This window comes from Vipera ursinii (assembly GCF_947247035.1).
Source record: "Vipera ursinii genome assembly, chromosome: 16".
Lineage (NCBI taxonomy): Eukaryota > Metazoa > Chordata > Lepidosauria > Squamata > Viperidae > Vipera > Vipera ursinii.
Window position 1 is genome coordinate 5,514,248 of NC_139529.1, and position 19,815 is coordinate 5,534,062.

At 47.2% G+C, this 19,815-nt stretch overlaps 1 protein-coding gene across 1 annotated transcript in view; it reads left to right on the forward strand.

The window, feature by feature from the left end:
- CDK5RAP2 (CDK5 regulatory subunit associated protein 2) overlaps nucleotides 1-19,815 on the forward strand; it is a 62,865-nt gene that overhangs the window by 22,479 nt on the left and 20,571 nt on the right. The window contains exons 13-19 of the mRNA XM_083374873.1: nucleotides 2,872-3,322; nucleotides 5,730-5,964; nucleotides 7,164-7,274; nucleotides 10,023-10,593; nucleotides 13,087-13,319; nucleotides 14,801-14,849; nucleotides 16,140-16,258. Coding sequence (XP_083230999.1) covers nucleotides 2,872-3,322; nucleotides 5,730-5,964; nucleotides 7,164-7,274; nucleotides 10,023-10,593; nucleotides 13,087-13,319; nucleotides 14,801-14,849; nucleotides 16,140-16,258 — 1,769 coding nt within the window. The remainder of the gene's footprint in view (nucleotides 1-2,871; nucleotides 3,323-5,729; nucleotides 5,965-7,163; nucleotides 7,275-10,022; nucleotides 10,594-13,086; nucleotides 13,320-14,800; nucleotides 14,850-16,139; nucleotides 16,259-19,815) is intronic.

Sequence of the window (19,815 nt, forward strand, 5' to 3'; positions counted from 1 at the left end):
GCGGGATATAAATGGAATTAAAATAAAATAAAAATAAAAATATACATAGAATGAAGGCTACTGCTAAGCTTGTAAGCCGCCCTGAGTCTTCGGAGAAGGGCGGGATATACATGGAATTAATAAAATAAATCTCTGCAACCTGGAGGAGAGACCGTGATTGGTTCAGGTCGTTTGCCTTCCAAAATCTTCTCTTCATCCATCACCATGTACTTTGATAATAAAGATTCGTTCGTTCATTCACTTCAAAGTAAGATCTGGATCGTCCGGAAGGAAAAGCTGAATCAAATGGGGAAACGTCCGTGGAGATTCTCAGTCATCCAGGTCACGATTGTCCCAAAGTCTTGGACTGTCTTGGTTTGGTTTTGTTTTTTCCCCCCTTGAAGACGTTTCTCTTCTCATCCGAGAAGCTTCTTCAGTTCTAACTGAATATAAATCCTTCCGTTCCTCACCGTTCCCTTAGAACCGAAGAAGCTTCTCGGATGAGAAGCGAAACGTTTTCAAGGGGAAAAAACAAACAAACCCCAAGACAGTCCAGGTGCCTTTTGGAAAAGCACTTTTGCGACAATAAAATGGGAACTTTCGAGGCTCACACAGCGCCTTTGACCCAGTTGTCGTGCTTCGATAATGTTCCTTGATTAAATCACTTTTCCGAAATGGGCCTTTCTCTCTTAGTAAGCCAGGGGTCTTCAAACCTGGCCCTTTGATGACTTGTGGACTTCAACTCCCAGAATTCCTCAGCCAGGCACACTGTGTGTGTGTGTGTGTGTGTGTGTGTGTGTGTGTGTGTGTGTGTGACGCGATCTCCTTTTGCAGCCTTCTCACAAGCAAAGTCCATGGGGGAAAGCCGGATTCCGTGCCTGGCTGAGGAATTCTGGGAGTTGAAGTCCACAAGTCATCAAAGGGCCAAGTTGGAAGCTTACCCCCTGTAGTAAGCTGTACTCAGCACCTAGCAGGATCCGCTGCTCTTGTACAGGTAGTCCTCGACTTACAAACACGATTGAGCCCCCAAGTTCTGTTGCTGAGACATTTGTTAAGTGGGGTTTTGCCCCATTCTACGACCTTTCTCGCCGTGAATCGCTGCAGTTATTTTATTTATTTATTTATTTAGATTTATATACCGCCCTTTCCCGAAGGACTCAGGGCGGTTTACAGGGCATTTAAAAAACAGTCAATACAAACGTTAAAACAAATTAAAAGAGATTAAATAGAACCCTGAGAAAATTAAAACCCAGTTGATCACTCAGTAACCCGGTTGTTAACTGAATCCGACTTTCCCCCATGGACTTTGCTTGTGAGAAGGCTGCAGAAGGAGATCGCGTCTCACACACACACACACACACACACACACACACCGGAACATTGCCACCGTCATAACTATGGGTCAGTTGCCAAGCACCGGAAGTTTGACCACCTGATCAGGGGGAATGCCTAACAGCGAAGAACAGCCGCGACTCTCTTTTTGGTAACTTTGAACGGTCAGTAAGCAAAACCGTGCTGAGTCGAGGACCGCCTGTTTCGAGCGGTTCGTTCTGGGGGGAAAAAAACAGCAGAGTGAGTCTGGCGTTTAGCCACCGTCTCCGGAGCGCTTTTTTATTATTATTATTATTTTTAATTCCATTTATATCCCGCCCTTCTCCGAAGACTCAGGGCGGCTTACAAGCTTAGCAATAGCCTTCATTCTATGTATATGCCTGCTTATTAGGGCTTTCACACACACCCCAAGCGGCATTATTACAAAGTCAGCTTAATTGCCCCCAACAATCTGGGTCCTCATTTTACCTACCTCGGAAGGATGGAAGGCTGAGTCAACCTTGAGCCTGGTGGGACTCGAACCTGCACTAATTGCAGGCAGCTGGTGTTACCTAAGGAGGCATTAAGCCCACTGCTCCACCAAGGCTATTCTATTCTACTCTACTCTACTCTACTCTACTCTACTCTACTCTACTCTACTCTACTCTATTCTATTATTCTATTCTATTCTATTCTATTCTATTCTATTCTATTCTATTCTATTCTATTCTATTCTATTCTATTCTATTCTATTCTATTCTATTCTATTCTATTCTATTCTATTCTTCCTCCATAAGCCCACGAGCTCTCAGCTCCAGCATTATTGGTTAAGCTGTTCTGAATATTTTTTATTTTTTTTAAATTCCATTTATATCCCGCCCTTCTCCGAAGACTCAGGGCGGCTTACAAGCTTAGCAGTAGCCTTCATTCTATGTATATGCCTGCTTATTAGGGCTTTCACACACACCCCAATTGTTGGGGGCAATTAAAGTCAGCTTAATTGCCCCCAACAATCTGGGTCCTCATTTTACCTACCTCGGAAGGATGGAAGGCTGAGTCAACCTTGAGCCTGGTGGGATGCGAACCTGCTTTTGGTTCTTCTCTGCCCTTTTGTGTCTCCACCGAAGCTGCCCGACTGTGATAAATGAGAAAATTATTCCCATTTTCTAGGGGGGGAAAACAGCAGCTGCCATCCAACAATTTCTTTCTTTATTTCTTCTTTTTTTTTGGACCAGCCTGCTATTTATCTTTAAACCGTCACCAAATTATACCTAATCATTTCTGGATAACTGTTTGGATTAAGTCTATTTCTGAATCTCTCCTATTTTGTTTCCTTTAAAAAAAACACCTACTGTTTCGTTAATCTTCCACCTTCAAAGTTTCTCGTCTGACTCTCTTTGAGGAGGTTGGCACGAGAAAGGATTTATTCAGGCTTTATCGTGAGCCTGGAAACTGTTTTGCAGCGAGCGAATTTGTTTTCTTACAAACGTTGGGTGGTTTTTTTTTTTTTTAAAAGATTATTTTGTTATTTTTCTCTCTCCGTTCCTCCGCCCCTCTCCGGCACCGGGCATAAAAAAGCAGGCAAGAACAGAGGGAAGCTGCAAATGAGCCGTCAGATCCTGAGAAAATCGCCGAGCGAGACAATTTAAATGATGATCTGGAGAATAAAGAGGAGGGTGATCTTAAGCAGCTGATTATTCAGCTGAGAGCTGAACTCGAACAGCTCATGCAAGCCAACATCACGTTGAGGCAACAAGGCCAACCGCAACCCACACCCGGCCGAGAAGAAAGCGTGGGCGAGTTGAACGTGGAGACGGAATCGCCCAAAGTGGAAGTGAAGGAGACGGCTACCCAAACAGCAGCCAAGTCGGACGGCGCCACGAGGCCAAAGCACGAAGGCCAAAGGACGCCGGTCTCTGAAGACGGAGCCACCACCCAATCGTCTCGGTTTGACAAGGATTGCTGGCAGAGGCAAGTCTCTGTCAAGGGCGATCCGCAGAAGTCTCTCCTTCCGCTCAGCAAAGCGAACAAAGTGAGTATCGATGGGAGAAGACGCCTTATAGCTCAGGGTTGACCTGAGGGCGTCCTTGGTGCTGTCTGAGCTAGGCGGTTTTCTTGCAGACGTTTCACGACCCAACTAGGGAACATCATCAGTGTTGGAAAGGAATGGAAAGTGCTAGTAGGGAGAGCAAACACCACCCCCTCTGCTAGCTCTGATGATGTCACCTGGTTTGGTCATGAAACATCTGCAAGGGAAGAAGAAGAGAAGATTGTGGGGTCCTTGGTGCTCTCTGAGCTGGGCAATTTTCTTGCAGACGTTTCGCGACCCAACTAGGGAACATCATCAGTGTTGGAAAGGAATGGTAACTGCTACTAGGGAGACCAAACCCCACCCCCTCTGCTAGTTCTGATGATGTCACCTGGTTTGGTAATGTAACATCTGCAAGGGAAGAAGAAGAGGAGGAGGAGGAGGATTGTGGGGTCCTTGCTGGGCAGTTTTCTTGCATGCGTTTCATGACCCAACTAGGTAACATCATCAGTGGGAGGAGGAAGATGATGAGGAGGAGGAGGATTGTGGGGTCCTTGGTGCTCTCTGAGCTTGGTGGCTTTCTTGCAGACGTTTCATGACCCAACTAGGTAACATCATCAGTGGGAGGAGGAAGATGATGATGAGGAGGAGGATTGTGGGGTCCTTGGTGCTCTCTGAGCTTGGTGGCTTTCTTGCAGACGTTTCATGACCCAACTAGGTAACATCATCAGTGGGAGGAGGAAGATGATGATGAGGAGGAGGATTGTGGGGTCCTTGGTGCTCTCTGAGCTTGGTGGCTTTCTTGCAGACGTTTCATGACCCAACTAGGTAACATCATCAGTGGGAGGAGGAAGATGATGATGAGGAGGAGGATTGTGGGGTCCTTGGTGCTCTCTGAGCTTGGTGGCTTTCTTGCAGACGTTTCATGACCCAACTAGGTAACATCATCAGTGGGAGGAGGAAGATGATGAGGAGGAGGAGGATTGTGGGGTCCTTGGTGCTCTCTGAGCTTGGTGGCTTTCTTGCAGACGTTTCATGACCCAACTAGGTAACATCATCAGTGGGAGGAGGAAGATGAGGAGGAGGAGGAGGATTGTGGGGTCCTTGGTGCTCTCTGAGCTGGGCAGTTTTCTTGCAAACGTTTCATTATCCAACTAGGGAACATCATGATGGGTAACATCATCAGCGCTAAAAAGGAACGGGGTTTCTTGAGAGGAGGAGGGGGAGCAAAGGGTTGTGGGGTCTTTGGGTGTTCTCTGAGCTGGCTGGTTTTCGTGGAGACGTTTCATGACCCATCCAGGTAACGTCATCAGTGCTAGTGAGCACATGGCAACTATAGAATACATTGGAAGAAGAAATCCTTGCTGATCTGGCTGAGTTAGTGTCAGGGACGCCCAGTTAAAGGCAGGTTCCCATAGTTGGCCAGTTGGCTTTGTCTTCTCTACATGGACCTGGATCTCTGCTTTGGAAGACACCAAACACTAAGCCCAACTAAGCTAAATATGTTCAGGCAAGTTGAGAAAGAGCCACCTGGTCTGAAGCACGTGGGAAGGTAGATGCCTTTCCATGAGCCCTGCTCTGCTCGGCCACTGTTGGTGGACATCCTGAAAGATCTGTAGATGTTCCGATCTTACCTTAGAGGACCGCTGGGCCATTTCTATTTTGCCTTCTCTTTTCCTGTCCCCTCACCCCTTGCTCAGTGAGTAGCTGAGGCAAAGAGCTCTCTACTCAGGGTGTGTCTTCAAAGGAGGGTTTTGTCCCATCGCTACCACCCAGAAGAAAATTCTGAAGCAGTTGGAGTAACGTTGCGTCTAGCTATTACGGTCTCTTAGCCGTTATTCTCTATTACAGCTAATCAGTCGTTGCTACAGGATTTTTTTTTTCCTGCACACCCTTAATGCACAGAAATAACCAGCCATTTTCGTAGTTATCGCAACATTCAAGGGTAATTTCTTAAGTTAATGATGCATGGGGTATCGACGTGCTGCCTTAATCATTTTTTTTTTTTTACAAAAAAAATCTTTCTGAACTTGCAAGGTTTTCCTAGGAAAAAAGGGGAGGAAGAAGAAAGCTAGATAAGAATTACATTTTTAAAAAAAATCTATAGAAATCCAGTTTGCAAAGCTTACCGATGGCCCTTCTGCCCCATTTTACGACCTTCCTTGACACAGTTGTTCAGCAGTTGTTAAGTTAGTAACACGGTTGTTAAGTGCCCTGTTTTACCAGCCCAGCGAGGCTGATTTTTTTTCCTTCTTCTTCTTCAGTTGCGGTGGGTCTTCCCTCCCGCGCACCCCTATACACAAAATGCACCCCCTTTTTTCTCCTGGATTCTATCAGACTGCATTTTATTCTCCTTCTGGTCTTTATCGATGTGCCGTTTAATCCTTTCTTGATCTCGTGTTTCGTTCAGAGCAACTCTTGTTACCAACCCAAGAAATCTCGCTTGCCTGTTTTACTGAAACCCTCGAGATCCGTGGGGAGCATCTCCTTAATGAGCCCCCTGCCCAGGCCAGATCTCCAGCATTGTGTCTTCACCCTGGACCAAGGCCTGAAGGGAAGGACCCTAAGAGAAGAGGCCCAGCAAAGTGAGGCAGAGGGTCATGGGTCCAACCGGAAAGATGTACGGGAAGAAGACAAACAAGCAGGTATGGTGAGATAGCATGGAAGGAGACCAACCAGACTTTCTCCTCTTCCGTTCCTTTGGTCTAACGAGAGGATGTCCAGGAGGACACCCAGAAAGGGTTAGGGATAGATAGATAGATAGATAGATAGATAGATAGATAGATAGATAGATAGATAGATAGATAAAGACATAGATATAGATAGTTTATTGAATTAAGTTTTTAAGTTTTATTGAATTTTTATACCGCCCTTCCCGAAGGACTCAGGGCGGTGAATAGATATAGAGTTAGATGATAGATATAAAGTTAAAGGTAAAGGTTCCCCCGCACATGCATGCTAGTCGTTTCTGGCTCTAGGGGCCGGTGCTCATCTCCGTTTCAAAGCCGAAGAGCCAGCGCTTGTCCGAGGACGTCTCCGTGGTCATGTGGCCAGCATGACTAGACGCCAAAGGCGCACGGAACGCTGTTACCTTCCCACCGTAGTGGTCCCTATTTTTCTACTTGCATTTTTACGTGCTTTCGAACTGCTAGGTTGGCAGAAGCTGGGACGAGTAACAGGCGCTCACTCTGCTACGCGGCACTCGGGATTCGACCCGCCAAACTGCTGACCTTCTGATCGACAAGCTCAGCGTCCTAACCCACTGAGCCACCGCGTCCCCATGATAGATATAGAGATATATATATATAGAGACAGATATAAATGTAGAGTTAGATGATAGATACATAGAGATAGTTATATAGATAGGTAGATAGATAGATACATGATAGATACATAGATATATATAGATATAGAGATAGAGATAGATACAGAGTTAGATGATAGATACATAGAGATAGATAGATGTAGATAGATATAGTCATAGATAAGATATAGATATAGATGATAGATACATAGAGATAGATAGATAGATAGATAGATAGATAGATAGATAGATAGATAGATAGATAGATGGATGCATTTTGTGGGTGATGTCACTGGAATGCAGCATTACATTGCCCTATAGTTCTTTCCCCAAAGCCAACGCTGCCTAGGTGCTCAGGTTTTCCCCTTAGGAGCAGAGGCAAAGAGACGATGTCGTGCACTTAAAATAGAAAGGGGGTAGTGATTTTTTTTAAAAAAAAAAACCCTCCCCCCCCGCTTTTAAAATTTTATTTTCATTTTTAAACATTGTCATTTCCTGCTCACTGAAACCGAAAAATATCACCTATCTATTTTTTTCCAGAAGACTCGACAATCAAACCAGAGGTCTTCGAAGCAGATGTTAGCCAGCCCGCTATTCAAAGCCCTGTCCAAAGAGACCAGGATCAGCGCATCAGCCACGTGACCCAGTTAGGTACGTTTCCCCCCCCCCCTAAACTTTGAATTTCTGCACCTCGTTTTAATTTTGATACTGGTGCAATTTGCAACGTGTACAGTTTGCAAACCCGACTTACAAAACAACAAAAAAATGGTTAAATGTTCTAATAGTTGACTTGCTGGAGTAAATTGTTCCTCTCCAGACCCCTGTTTGTAGTTTGGAAAAGCAGCTTCTGAGAATTAACTTTTTTTTTTTTTTTGACTTGTCAGCGGGATTTTACGAAACTGCTTGATGTATAATTGGAGGTATAGCTTCCCTCTGAGCCGGAAGCTATGAATTTCCTCTGATGCTCTCTAATTTTATTTTTTTAAATCGCCATTAGCGCCTTCTAACAAGCACATTTTGTGAGCTGCAAATACCTCTTTCCCCGCTCGTTTGAATTTCTCAGGACATAAGGGAACAGCTTAAAGTGGTGCGTACATGGGATTAACGATCACGGAGGGAAACCTGCTATCAGATTTTCCACCCCGTCTTTCGAGACATCAAAGAGACCTCCAAAGTTACTCCATCAATCCTTTCTTTCCTTGCAAAAGGGAATAACAAATAGGAAAAGGGTAGAGAAAGTGGCTGCATGACAAACACCAGCAAAACTAGGGTGGTTGTTTTTTTTTTAACCTATATGCATGTGGACATTGAGGGACGCGGTGGCTCAGTGGGTAAGGACGCTGAGCTTGTCGATCAGAAGGTCGGCAGTTTGGCGGGTCAAATCCCGAGTGCCGCGTAGCAGAGTGAGCGCCTGTTACTCGTCCCAGCTTCTGCCAACCTAGCAGTTCGAAAGCACGTAAAAATGCAAGTAGAAAAATAGGGACCACTACGGTGGGAAGGTAACAGCGTTCCGTGCGCCTTTGGCGTCTAGTCATGCCGGCCACATGACCACGGAGACGTCCTCGGACAAGCGCTGGCTCTTCGGCTTTGAAACGGAGATGAGCACCGGCCCCTAGAGTCGGAAACGACTAGCACGCATGTGCGGGGGAACCTTTACCTTTACTTTTTATGTGGACATTTAGTTAATTATTTTATTTTTATTTATTTATTTTAATTCCATTCATATCCCGCCCTTCTCCGAAGACTCAGGGCGGCTTACAAGCTTAGCAGTAGAACTTGAAGAACTACAGGTGGGGGTGGGTGGGCTAAGGTGGCAGGTTAAACTTAAAAAAGCGCAGGTTGAAGGCTACAGCCCGCCCGCCCCCCCCCCTCCCCTCCCCTCCATGGAAGCTCGTTTGATGAGTTTTTGTGCCGATTGTTCCCCCTTATCTCAGCCTACAACTCAGGGTTGGCAGCTGGTGAAAAGACATTGGAAGATGATAGATGCCACTTTGAGCTGCTGAAGAAGTTTACAATGGTACCAGGGGAAGAGAATACTTGTAGCTCAGGGTTGAACTGTGGGGTCCTTGGTGCCCTCTGGGATTGTTTTCTTGCAGACTTTTTGTAACCCAGTTAGGTAACATCATTAGTCTAGAAGGGAGTGGGGTTTGTGGGGAGGAGGAGGAGGAGGAGGAGGAGGAGGTAAACAAGGACTGTGGGGTCCTTGGTGCTCTCTGAGATTGAGTGTTTTCTTGCAGGGATTTCATAACCCAAGTAGGTAATATCATCAATGCTAGAAGGGAGTGGGCTTTGCAGATAGGAGGAGGAGGAGGAGGAGGAGGAGGAGGAGGAGGAGGAGGAGATGATAAACAAGGACTGTGGGATCCTTGGTACTCTTTGAACTTGATGGTTTCCTTGCAGATGTTTCATGACCCAACTAGGTAATATCATCAACGCTAGAAGGGAGTGGGCTTTGCAGATAGGAGGAGGAGGAGGAGGAGGAGGAGGAGGAGGAGGAGATGATAAACAAGGACTGTGGGATCCTTGGTGCTCTCTGAGATTGAGTGTTTTCTTGCAGGCATTTCATAACCCAACTAGGTAATATCATCAACGCTAGACGGGAGTGGGCTTTGCAGATAGGAGATGGAGGAGGAGGAGGAGGAGGAGGAGGAGGAGGAGGAAAAAACCAAGGACTCTGGGATCCGTGGTGCTCTCTGAGACTGAGTGTTTTCTGGCAGGCATTTCATAAGCCAACTAGGTAATATCATCAGTGCTAGACAAGGTGTCACTTCTAGCATTGATGATGTTCCTCAACGGAGTAGGTAGTGAAACATTTGCAAACAAAACGACACGAAAAACCCCGTGCTCAAAAAGCATCACGCACCCCGCCAGTATAAAATTGTTTGCCTACCCTCCTTCTCCAACAAACCATGATTTGTGTTTAGTTGCTGGAGCCAGTCCGTGGGAAGAACAGGGTCCTTCCCATTCCAGACCCAGCAACTGTAATGTTTAGGAGGGTGGTTTGGTCACCGGTTTGAAGGAGATGCAAGTCAGATGAGGTCCTCCTTTGCTGGGAGGCAGGAATCGCTAGTTTTAGGAATATACATTGGAACCATAACAGCCTCGAAGAAATACACAGAATGACAGAGTTGGAAGGGACCTTGGAGGTCTTCTAGTCCCAGCCTGGCTCCCAGCCTGGCTACTCCCAGACTGCTCCTGTCGGCCTTCAGATGGAGACGGAGGCCTTGCCAGAGGGGAGGGTCCTGGAGAGGGAGGCCTTGCCAGTTCCTCCCCATCATCCTCAGAGTCTCTTCCTTGGGTAGGACCGGCTCGGGGGTCGGGGCCACAACACTGTCAGAAATCTCTCTCTAGGTCTTAAATCTTTGGTTAAATGCATTTGCCCTTTTTTCTCCATTTCAGAAACCGAAATGAAGACCCCTGAGTCAAAAGGGTCTGCTTTGCAAGAACTTCTCCCCCAGCTTGATGTCCCCGAGAAGCAGTGCAAGGACGTCACGGCCACGTTCCGGGATGGCAAGAGCCCTCCTCTTAAGCAGAGCGCCATCAGCTTGGATGCCTTTGATTGCGAAGCTGTGGATGACATTGAAGACTTGAGACAAAGGATCAGGGATCTGAAGGCCGTAGTGGAGAAGTATCAGATGCTGCTGGTCCAGTTGGATCTGGTCGAACAGCCTGCTCCCAGCGACCCTCTGGATCACGTTCAGAGCGGCGGGGAGAGTCCTTCTCCCGCAGGGTTCAAGGAAAGCGACCCTGAGTGGACCAGCTTCTCCAACGAAACGCAGCGGAAGGAAGGCCTGGAGGAGGAGGAGGAGGATGCTGGATCTGGACCCTCAAATGACCAAACCCTGCAGAAGCTCAAAGAGTTGTTGTCGGAAAACGAGGCTGAACTCGAGAGAGAGCAGATGGCCAACATGAAGCTGGTTGATGAGGTCCATCGTCTGCACGACAAGCTGAAAAGCCTGAGCCAGGCCGGGTGAGTAGCCCCAGGCTCACCCTTGGAGAAAGGGTTGTGGTTGGTTGAGTGTGCCAACAAAACCAAACCATGGTTATAGTACAGGTAGTCGTCCACTCTTCCACTAAGTCTAAGTGTTATTGCTATCTATCATCTACCTATGTATCTACCTATCCATCTATCCGTCGACCTATCCATCTATCTACCTATCAGTCTGTCCATCTACCTATCCATCTATCTACCTATCACTCTACCTATCCATCCATCTTTCAATCTACCTATCAGTCTATCCATCTACCTATCCATCTATCTATCTACCTATCAGTTACCTCTCCATCCATCAGTCTACCTATCCATCCATCAATCTACCTATCAATCTATCCATCTATCTTCCTACCAAACCACCTATCAATCTTAGCTATCTACCTATCATTTTGCCTATCTACCTATTACTCTACCTATCCATCCATCAATCTACCTATTAGTCTATCCATCTACCTATCCATCTATCTACCTATTTACCTATCAATCCATCTATCAATCTACCTATCAATCTACCCATCTATCTATCTATCAATCCACCTATCAATCTTAGCTATCTACCTATCAATTTATCTACCTATCTATCAATCTATCTACCTGCCTATCAGTTTATCTATCCATCTATCTATCGGTCTATCAATCTATCCATCTACCTATCAATCAATCTATCTACCTACCTATCAATCTGTCCACCTATCAATCTACTTATCTATCTATCTACCTATCTAAATATCATTTACCTACCTATCTACCTACCTATCAATCTACCTACCTACCTATATCTATCATCTCTGTCTATCTAACCCTAATCCTTCCAATTCTGTTTATTCTAATTGTCTGTTCTTATGCCAGTCTGAAGACTCAGAAACTCTGTATTTTAGGGAATGGCAGAGAAACACCTCTTCCAACCATCTTACCTGTCCAGTTTATTCCCCTGTTGGGCTTTTTATTTTTTTAAAAAATGCAGCATCCTCCCCTTGGGGGAAAATCAGCTTTTGATTTGCACTTGTCACAGCCCATGATAGGAAGGGGAAAAAAAAATAACTGCAACACCCCCGTCACACCGCACCCCACCCGAAAGGAACGGAAAAAAATCCATCCCGAAGCACAGCGTGAAACCTGTCCTCAATTTTTATTTTCTGCGTTAAAGCTGCATTTGCTTAGATCCCGGTTAGCCCAGCTGAATCAGAGAAGTGAAAATGGGTTTGCAAACACCCAAATATCATTCTCCATAGCCGGTGCTGAGCTGCCTCATCTCTCGCTGATAGATACAGGAAGAAGAAGAAAAAAAAAGAATTATCAATCACAAAGGATTGGCAGGATCGAATGAAGGATTTATATAGTTTCGTCTAGATTTGCGCAGAGTGTTAAAACAGGGGTTGGTCCAACCTTGCCAACTTGGCAACACTTGTGGACTTCGGTTCCCAGAATTCCCCAGCCGGCAGAGCGGAATTCTGGGAGTTGAAATCCACAGGCCTTGGTGGAGCAGTGGGCTAATGCCTCCTTAAGTAACACCAGCTGCCTGCAATTAGTGCAGGTTCGAGTCCCACCAGGCTCAAGGTTGACTCGGCCTTCCGTCCTTCCAAGGTAGGTAAAATGAGGACCCAGATTGTTGGGGGCAATTAAGCTGACTTTGTAATAATGCCGCTTGGGGGTGTGTGTGAAAGCCCTAACAAGCAGGCATATACGTAGAATGAATGCTATTGCTAAGCTTGTAAGCCGCCCTGAGTCTTCGGAGAAGGGCGGGATATAAATGGAATTAAAATAAAATTTTAAAAAAATAAAGTCGACAAGGTTGGATACCCCTGATCTAAAACATCACCCCCCTGGTTAAAACTCTTTTGGTAATTCTGGAAAGGGGTGAAATCTGAATTTTCGTTTCCCTATCAAGCACCTTGGGGAAAAACAAAAGGGGTGGGTGGGTTTTAAGGGATTATTGTGTTTTTTTTCTTGTTAAATACAGGCAGTCCTTGACTTACGGCCACAGTTGCAAAGGGAAACATTTGTTAGGTGAATTTTGTCCCATGTTGCAACCTTTCTTTTGGCCACCACGGTTAAGGGAATCCCCGCAGCTGTTAAGTTAGCAAACCGGTTGTTAAGTAAACCTGGATTCCCCGTTGACTTTGCAAAAGGGGGTTCCCGTGACCCTGGGGACCCCGTGCAACCGTCATAAGTACGAGACAGTTGCCAAGCATCCGAATTTTCATCCGGTGACCCACGGGGAGGCTGCGAGGGCGCTGTGAAAAAAAACGGTCACAAGTCACCTTTTCCAGCGCCGTTGTAAAGTCATCTAACGGTCACTAAACGAAGTGTCGTAAATCGAGGACTTCTCTGTATTCGTTTTTTATTTTTATTTTTTTTGTAAGCCGCCCGGAGCCTCTTAAGAGTGAGCGGGTGGCCCTATAAATTTTCTCAACCAAATAAAGGAGAGTTTCAGAAAGCTTGGCTGGAGCTGCTGCTTCCGTTTCGTAGGCGAGCTTCCTCTGTCTGCCCGTTGCTTCCCGAGCAGTCCCGCCAACAGCCGGAAGTCCACCAGAGCCACAACATTTGTGCTACTTACCGACAACACCTGTCCAACGTGATCCGAGCGTTCGAAGATCTGCTGCGGGACAGCGAAGTGGATTACTACGTGGCCGAGAGCTTCCGGGAGCAGCTCAACCAGAGCGCCCAGCTGTTTGAGAGGCTGGAGCACCAATGTCTCTATGGTGGGTTGCGGTCATCTTCTTGAGAACTTCAGTGGTGGTGGTGGTGGTGTCCATCTTCTGAGTGTCCCGCCAGGCTTCACCCCCGTCCCATCATGACTTTGGGTTTTGTGGACCCAAAAAAGAAAGAAAGGGAAAAAGACAGTGGGTCATTTTAGGCCTCCACGCCCAACCCTGAGCTTCTACCTTCCCCAGCACCGTGCCGTTTAGAGACATGGGACGACAGTTCCCATCACCCCTAGTCAGCTGGCCAGGGTCAGTCTGCTCGGGGAGGGTGAGAAGACCCTTCGGAGTGGGCCCAGGTTTGGGAACATCTGCCCTGCCTGTTCAAACTTACTTTACTGATTTATGCAATCCCTAAATCTGGGGTCTTCCAGCTTGGCAACTTTTAAGACTTGTGGACTTCGACTCCCAGAAAGAGCCATTAGTAAACAGCCCAACCAAAGAATCTCTAAGGCCTCCCCCCACCCATCCACCCAGACAGGCAAGACCCCAGAATATAAAACGACAGCAAACAGCACTCCTTACTACTATAGCACTGATGATGTTACCTAGTTAGGGTCATGAAAGGTCTGCAAGAAAACAACCAAGCTCAGAGAGCACCAAGGACCCCACAGTCCTCCTCCTCCTCCTCCTCCTTCTCCTAACCCCACCTCCCTTCTAGCACTGATGGTATTACCTAGTTCGGGTCATTTATTTATTTTATTTTTATTTAATTCCATTTATATCCCGCCCTTCTCCGAAGACTCAGGGCGGCTTACAAGCTTAGCAGTAGCCTTCATTCTATGTAGATGCCTGCTTGTTAGGGCTTTCACACACACACACCCCAAGCGGCATTATTACAAAGTCAGCTTAATTGCCCCCAACAATCTGGGTCCTCATTTTACCTACCTGGGAAGGATGGAAGGCTGAGTCAACCTTGAGCCTGGTGGGACTCGAACCTGCACTAATTGCAGGCAGCTGGTGTTACTTAAGGAGGCATTAGCCCACTGCTCCACCAAGGCTCCATATTATTAGGGCTTTTGGCCCCCCTCAAGCGGCATTATTACAAAGTCAGCTTATTGCCCCCAACAATCTGGGTCCTCATTTGACCTACCTGGGAAGGATGGAAGGCTGAGTCAACCTTGAGCCTGGTGGGACTCGAACCTGCACTAATTGCAGGCAGCTGGTGTTACTTAAGGAGGCATTAACCCACTGCTCCACCAAGGCTCATGAACCGTCTGCAAGAAAACAACCAAGCTCAGAGACCACCAAGGACCCCATAGTCCTCCTCCTCTTCCTCCTCCTCCTCCTCCTCCTAACCCCACCCCCCTTCTAGCACTGATGGTATTACCTAGTTCGGGTCATGAACCGTCTGGAAGAAAACGAGCAAGCTCAGAGAGCACCAAGGCTTCCTCGTTTCAAACATTCCCACCCCGAGCTACAAATATTCCCCTTCGTTGTAATTTATTTATTCCTTTATTTTCCTCTCCCTGGCCTTGTAGGAGAATCAATGGAGGACGACATGACGAAGCTTTGCCACCTTGCCCAGAGGTAGGTCCTAGAATGGCTTTGGGTTCCAGGTCCTTCTGTCAGGACCCTAACCCTCGTTTTAAATGCCGAGATGGAATTGTACGCCGAGCAAACATCATCCGCCAGAGCACTCATCCTCCTGCTTTGTATCCCTGGGCATTTTGTGGAGATCTGTGTGCACAACGACAACTTAAGGAAAGACGTCCTGACAGTGAGGACAACCAACCAGTGGAACAGCTTTGCCCCCAGAAATCGTGGGCGCTTCATCACTGGAGGTTTTTAAGAAGAGACTGGACAGTCACTTGTCTGAAATGGGATAGGTTCTCCTGCTTGAGCAGGGGGCTGGACTAGAAGACCTCCAGGGTCCCTTCCAGCTCCTATCCTATTCTATTCTATTCTATTCTATTCTATTCTATTCTATTCTATTCTATTCTATTCTATTCTATTCTATTCTATTCTATTCTATTCTATTCTATTCTATTAATTTCTATTTCTATTTCTATATTCTAGTGTAATCTAGTCCAGTCTATAATCTATTCTATTCTAATTTATTTTCTATTCTATTCTATTCTATTCTATTCTATTCTATTCTATTCTATTCTATTCTATTCTATTCTATTCTATTCTATTCTATTCTATTCTATTCTATTCTATTCTATTCTATTCTACTGTATTCTCTATTCTATTCTATTCTATTCTAGTCTAGTCTATTCTACTCTACTCTATTCTATTCTATTCTAGTCTATTCTAGTCTATTCTAGTCTATTCTAGTCTATTCTAGTCTATTCTATTCTATTCCTATAGAGCCATTTATTTTCTTTTTTGGGGGGGCGTCCCCCCGGCTCAGTCCTTCCCTTGTCCACCTTCTCTTGACGGTACATCACAATTCAAACAGAACGTCCAAGCAAAATGCAGGCAATCCTTGACTTACACTCATTTTGTGCCCGTTTGAAGTGACGACGGCGCCGGAAAAAAGGCACTTACGACCCGTTTTTCACACTTACGACCATTGCAGCATCCTCCACGGCCACCGGATCAAAATTGGCGAGTGGCTCGGGTTTACGGTGTGTTGGTTCCACGCGGTTTCCCCTTTTTGCGGCATTTTGACCAGCAAAGCCAATGGGGAGGCCAAAACCGGGTTACTAATTTGACGGGTCTCAGCAACGGTGGCACGGAAAGGACGCCAAATGGTGCAAAAGCTCGACAAAGCCTAACAGGTGTCTCGCCGAGCCACGGAAATTTGGTGATCAACCGTAGTCGTACGCGGAGGGCTGCCCGTATTTAAACCTGACCCGTTTTCTTTCCCTGCAGTTTGCATGACTTTGAGCTGTCCCAACACCGGCCTTCTTCAGAAGCGCCCACGCCTGGAGAAGAAGAAGCGGAGAGCGGGAAGGGGAATCCGCCTGCCACCCCAACCAAGTTTCCACCAGGTAAACATTGGTCTGTCTGGCCGACGCTCAGGGAAGGCTGAAGGAGCGACTGTCTTGCCGAGTCAGAGTAACAGAGTTAGAGGGGGGCTTTGGAGGTCTTCTAGTCCGACCCTCTGCTCAAGCCAGCAGGCTGGACTTGGAGGCGAATCTTTCCGCCTTCAAATACGGGAGGGAAGGAGTTTTCAAAAGGACAGGATGCACGCATGGAGGATCGAGTCTATTGATAGTAGCAAGTCTTGATGCCTCTTAAGATATCTCCTCCAGCGTCAAGCGAATTGCTACTAATGTCATCTGCTGGGTGAGATGACCAACCCCAGGGCAGATTTATGAATTTATGGAGTGACACAGAGGGTTAGGTTAAATCCTTCTTCTTACGGGTTCTTACATGGCCTCCAAAGGCGGTTTCAGCTTTACTTCAACTCTTGAAGCAGTAGCAATAGCCCTTAGACTTATACACCGCTTCACAGTGCTTTACAGCCCTCTCTAAGCGGTTTACAGGGTCAGCATCTTGCCCCCTCCCTGCAGAAATCTGGGTCCTCGTTCTACCCACCTCGGAAGGATGGATGGATATAGCATATAGAGATAGCTAGATATTGACAGATAGATAGAGATACAGCAATAGCACGTAAGACTTATATACTGCTTCACAGCGCTTTACAGCCCTCTCCGTGCAGTTAACCCTCAACAATCTTGGTCCTCATTTCACCAACCTCGGAAGGATGGAAAGCTGAGTCAACCTTGAGCCGGTCAGGATCGAACTGCTGGCAATGGGCAGAGTTAGCCTGCAATACTGCATTCTCACCACTGTGCCACCACAGCAGATAGATAGATGATAGATAGATAGATAGATAGATAGATAGATAGATAGATAGATAGATAGATAGACAGATAGACAGACAGACAGACAGACGACAGACAGACAGACGGACACACAGACACACAGACACACAGACAGACACACACACAGACAGACACATACAGATAGACAGCGATAGACAATGTAGATAAATTAGATAGATAGACAGACAGACAGACAGACATAAATAGACAGATAGCAATAGCACTTAAGACTTATATACCGCTTTACAGCCCTCTCTAAGCAGTCTACAGAATCAGCCTCTTGCCCCCCCCAACAATCTGGGTCCCCATTTTACCGACCCCAGAAGGATGGAAGGCTGAGTCAGCCTTCTGAGATCCTTACATGGCCTCCAAAGGCTGTTTCCTCTGTGATTTGTCAGTTTCTTTTTAACCAACAACTGCTCTTAAAAAAAAAAGATGCCCCTAAACTGCCTTGCCCAATAATCAGCAGGCGAGGATTAAATTCTAGGCTGCCCAACTTCAGAGACACCGGTGTCGGCTTTCCGACGTTGCATAATTGATGGAGCACGCTGACCCAGCAACGCACACCTCCGTTGCCTCCAGGTTGCAGTCTGCAGGCTGACAACCGGACAGCGCCGAAAGGAGTTTGGGAAGTTTGGGAGGAGGGTGGGCCAGCAGAACGACGAGAGCCGGCTTCGTCCGGTGAAGGCAACGCTAGCGGAGACAAAGCAGAAATGCAAAGCCGGTGGGGGACGGTCCGTTGCTCCGCACATTGCGCCCTCCAAGGTACAAGAGCGCAACCGGGCAGAAGCACCGGTCTCCTGGGTGCTTCCGTTGTAGGTGACGCGAGGATCCGAGTCACGGTCGCTTTGCAGAATGGTTTTTCCTAGATGGGGTCAGCTGAAAGCCGAGCCTGTATGGCAAAGCGATGTGCCTGAAACAGGAAGAGCGTTTTTTAGGTGGCACTGGATACTGGTTGTGTCTGGATTTCCCAGTGAAACGTGGTTAGGAAAATAAGTAAGAGTTGGAGAGTGATATTTTTGGGGTGGGTCTAGGAGAGCTGGGGGGGAGGGCCTGCTTTTGAAGGACAGATCCTGGATGGAGAAAAGGAGGTGAAGGAACAGGGGTGCTAAAGGGAAGGATTTCCTGGGGTGAATTGGGCTATTCTGATCGGGACAGATTTCTTTGAATTACCCAGATGGAGAAAAGGTGGCTTTTTTCCGTACACAGTTGTGCCCACCAATGTTTGAATGTAGATGGTTTTTGAGGCGGGGGGGGTACCCCACAATTCAGGCGTTAGTTAAGTACCGTAGCTAAGCTGGGAAACTAACTTTGTCACATGAAGTTTCCTGCGTGGGGGAATTTGAATAGCAACTAATGCTGATCACGTCAGTTGCCTGTCACCCTTCCTACAGTCATCTGGTTCTGGACTGCCGTCTGTCTGAGACGGTATAGGTCAGGGGTAGGCAACCTTGGCTCTTTTATGACTCGTGGTCTTCAACTCCCAGAATTCCTGAGCCAGGATGGGGCAACGATGGCCCCTTCATGACTCGCGGACTTCAACTCCCAGAATTCCTGAGCCAGCATTGGGGGAACTATGGCCCCTTCATGACTCGTGGACTTCAACTCCCAGAATTCCTGAGCCAGCATTGGGGGAACTATGGCCCCTTCATGACTCGTGGACTTCAACTCCCAGAATTCCTGAGCCAGCATGGGGGGAACTATGGCCCCTTCATGACTCGTGGACTTCAACTCCCAGAATTCCTGAGCCAGCATGGGGGGAACTATGGCCCCTTCATGACTCGTGGACTTCAACTCCCAGAATTCCTGAGCCAGCATGGGGGGAACTTTGGCCCCTTCATGACTCGCGGACTTCAACTCCCAGAATTCCTGAGCCAGCATGGGGGGAACTATGGCCACTTCATGACTCGTGAACTTCAACTCCCAGAATTCCTGAGCCAGCATGGCTCAGCTTGGAAACCTCTCCCTTTCCCCTCAGGGTGGCTGGCTCAGGAATTCTGGGAGTTGAAGTCCTCGAGTCATAAAAGAGCCAAGGTTGCCTATCCCTGGTGTAGGGTCTTTGCTTGGGGCGGGGGGTTGGACTAGAGGACCTCCAAGGTCGTTTTGAACTCTGTCCTTCTCTTCTAAGTACTCTGTCTCTTAATCCAGTGTTAGTTTCTTTCTTTTACCCGCCAGTTCAAAGAGTCTTTAAGTGGCTACATTCCTTTATTTACCAACTAGTCTTCCAGATCAAAGGGACGCGGTGGCTCAGTGGGTTAGGACGCTGAGCTTGTCGATCAGAAGTTTGGCAGTTTAGCAGGTTGAATCCCGAGTGCCGCGTAGCAGAGTGAGCGCCTGTTACGCGTCCCAGCTTCTGCCAACCTAGCAGTTCGAAAGCACGTAAAAATGCAAGTAGGAAAATAGGGACCACTGCGGTGGGAAGGTAACAGCGTTCCGTGCGCCTTTGGCGTCTAGTCATGCCGGCCACATGACCACGGAGACGTCCTCGGACAAGCGCTGGCTCTTCGGCTTTGAAACGGAGATGAGCACCGGCCCCTAGAGTCGGAAACGACTAGCACACATGCGCGGGGGAACCGTTACCTTTTTTACCTTCCAGATAACTGCAGTCCAGCAAAGCTTCAGGCACTTAGCTTCCTCCCGTCCACCTCCTGCTGTCCATCTTCATTAGTTTTTTAAGCAGTTCTCCTCCTCCTGAAGACCTTTTCGGAGGGCGAGAT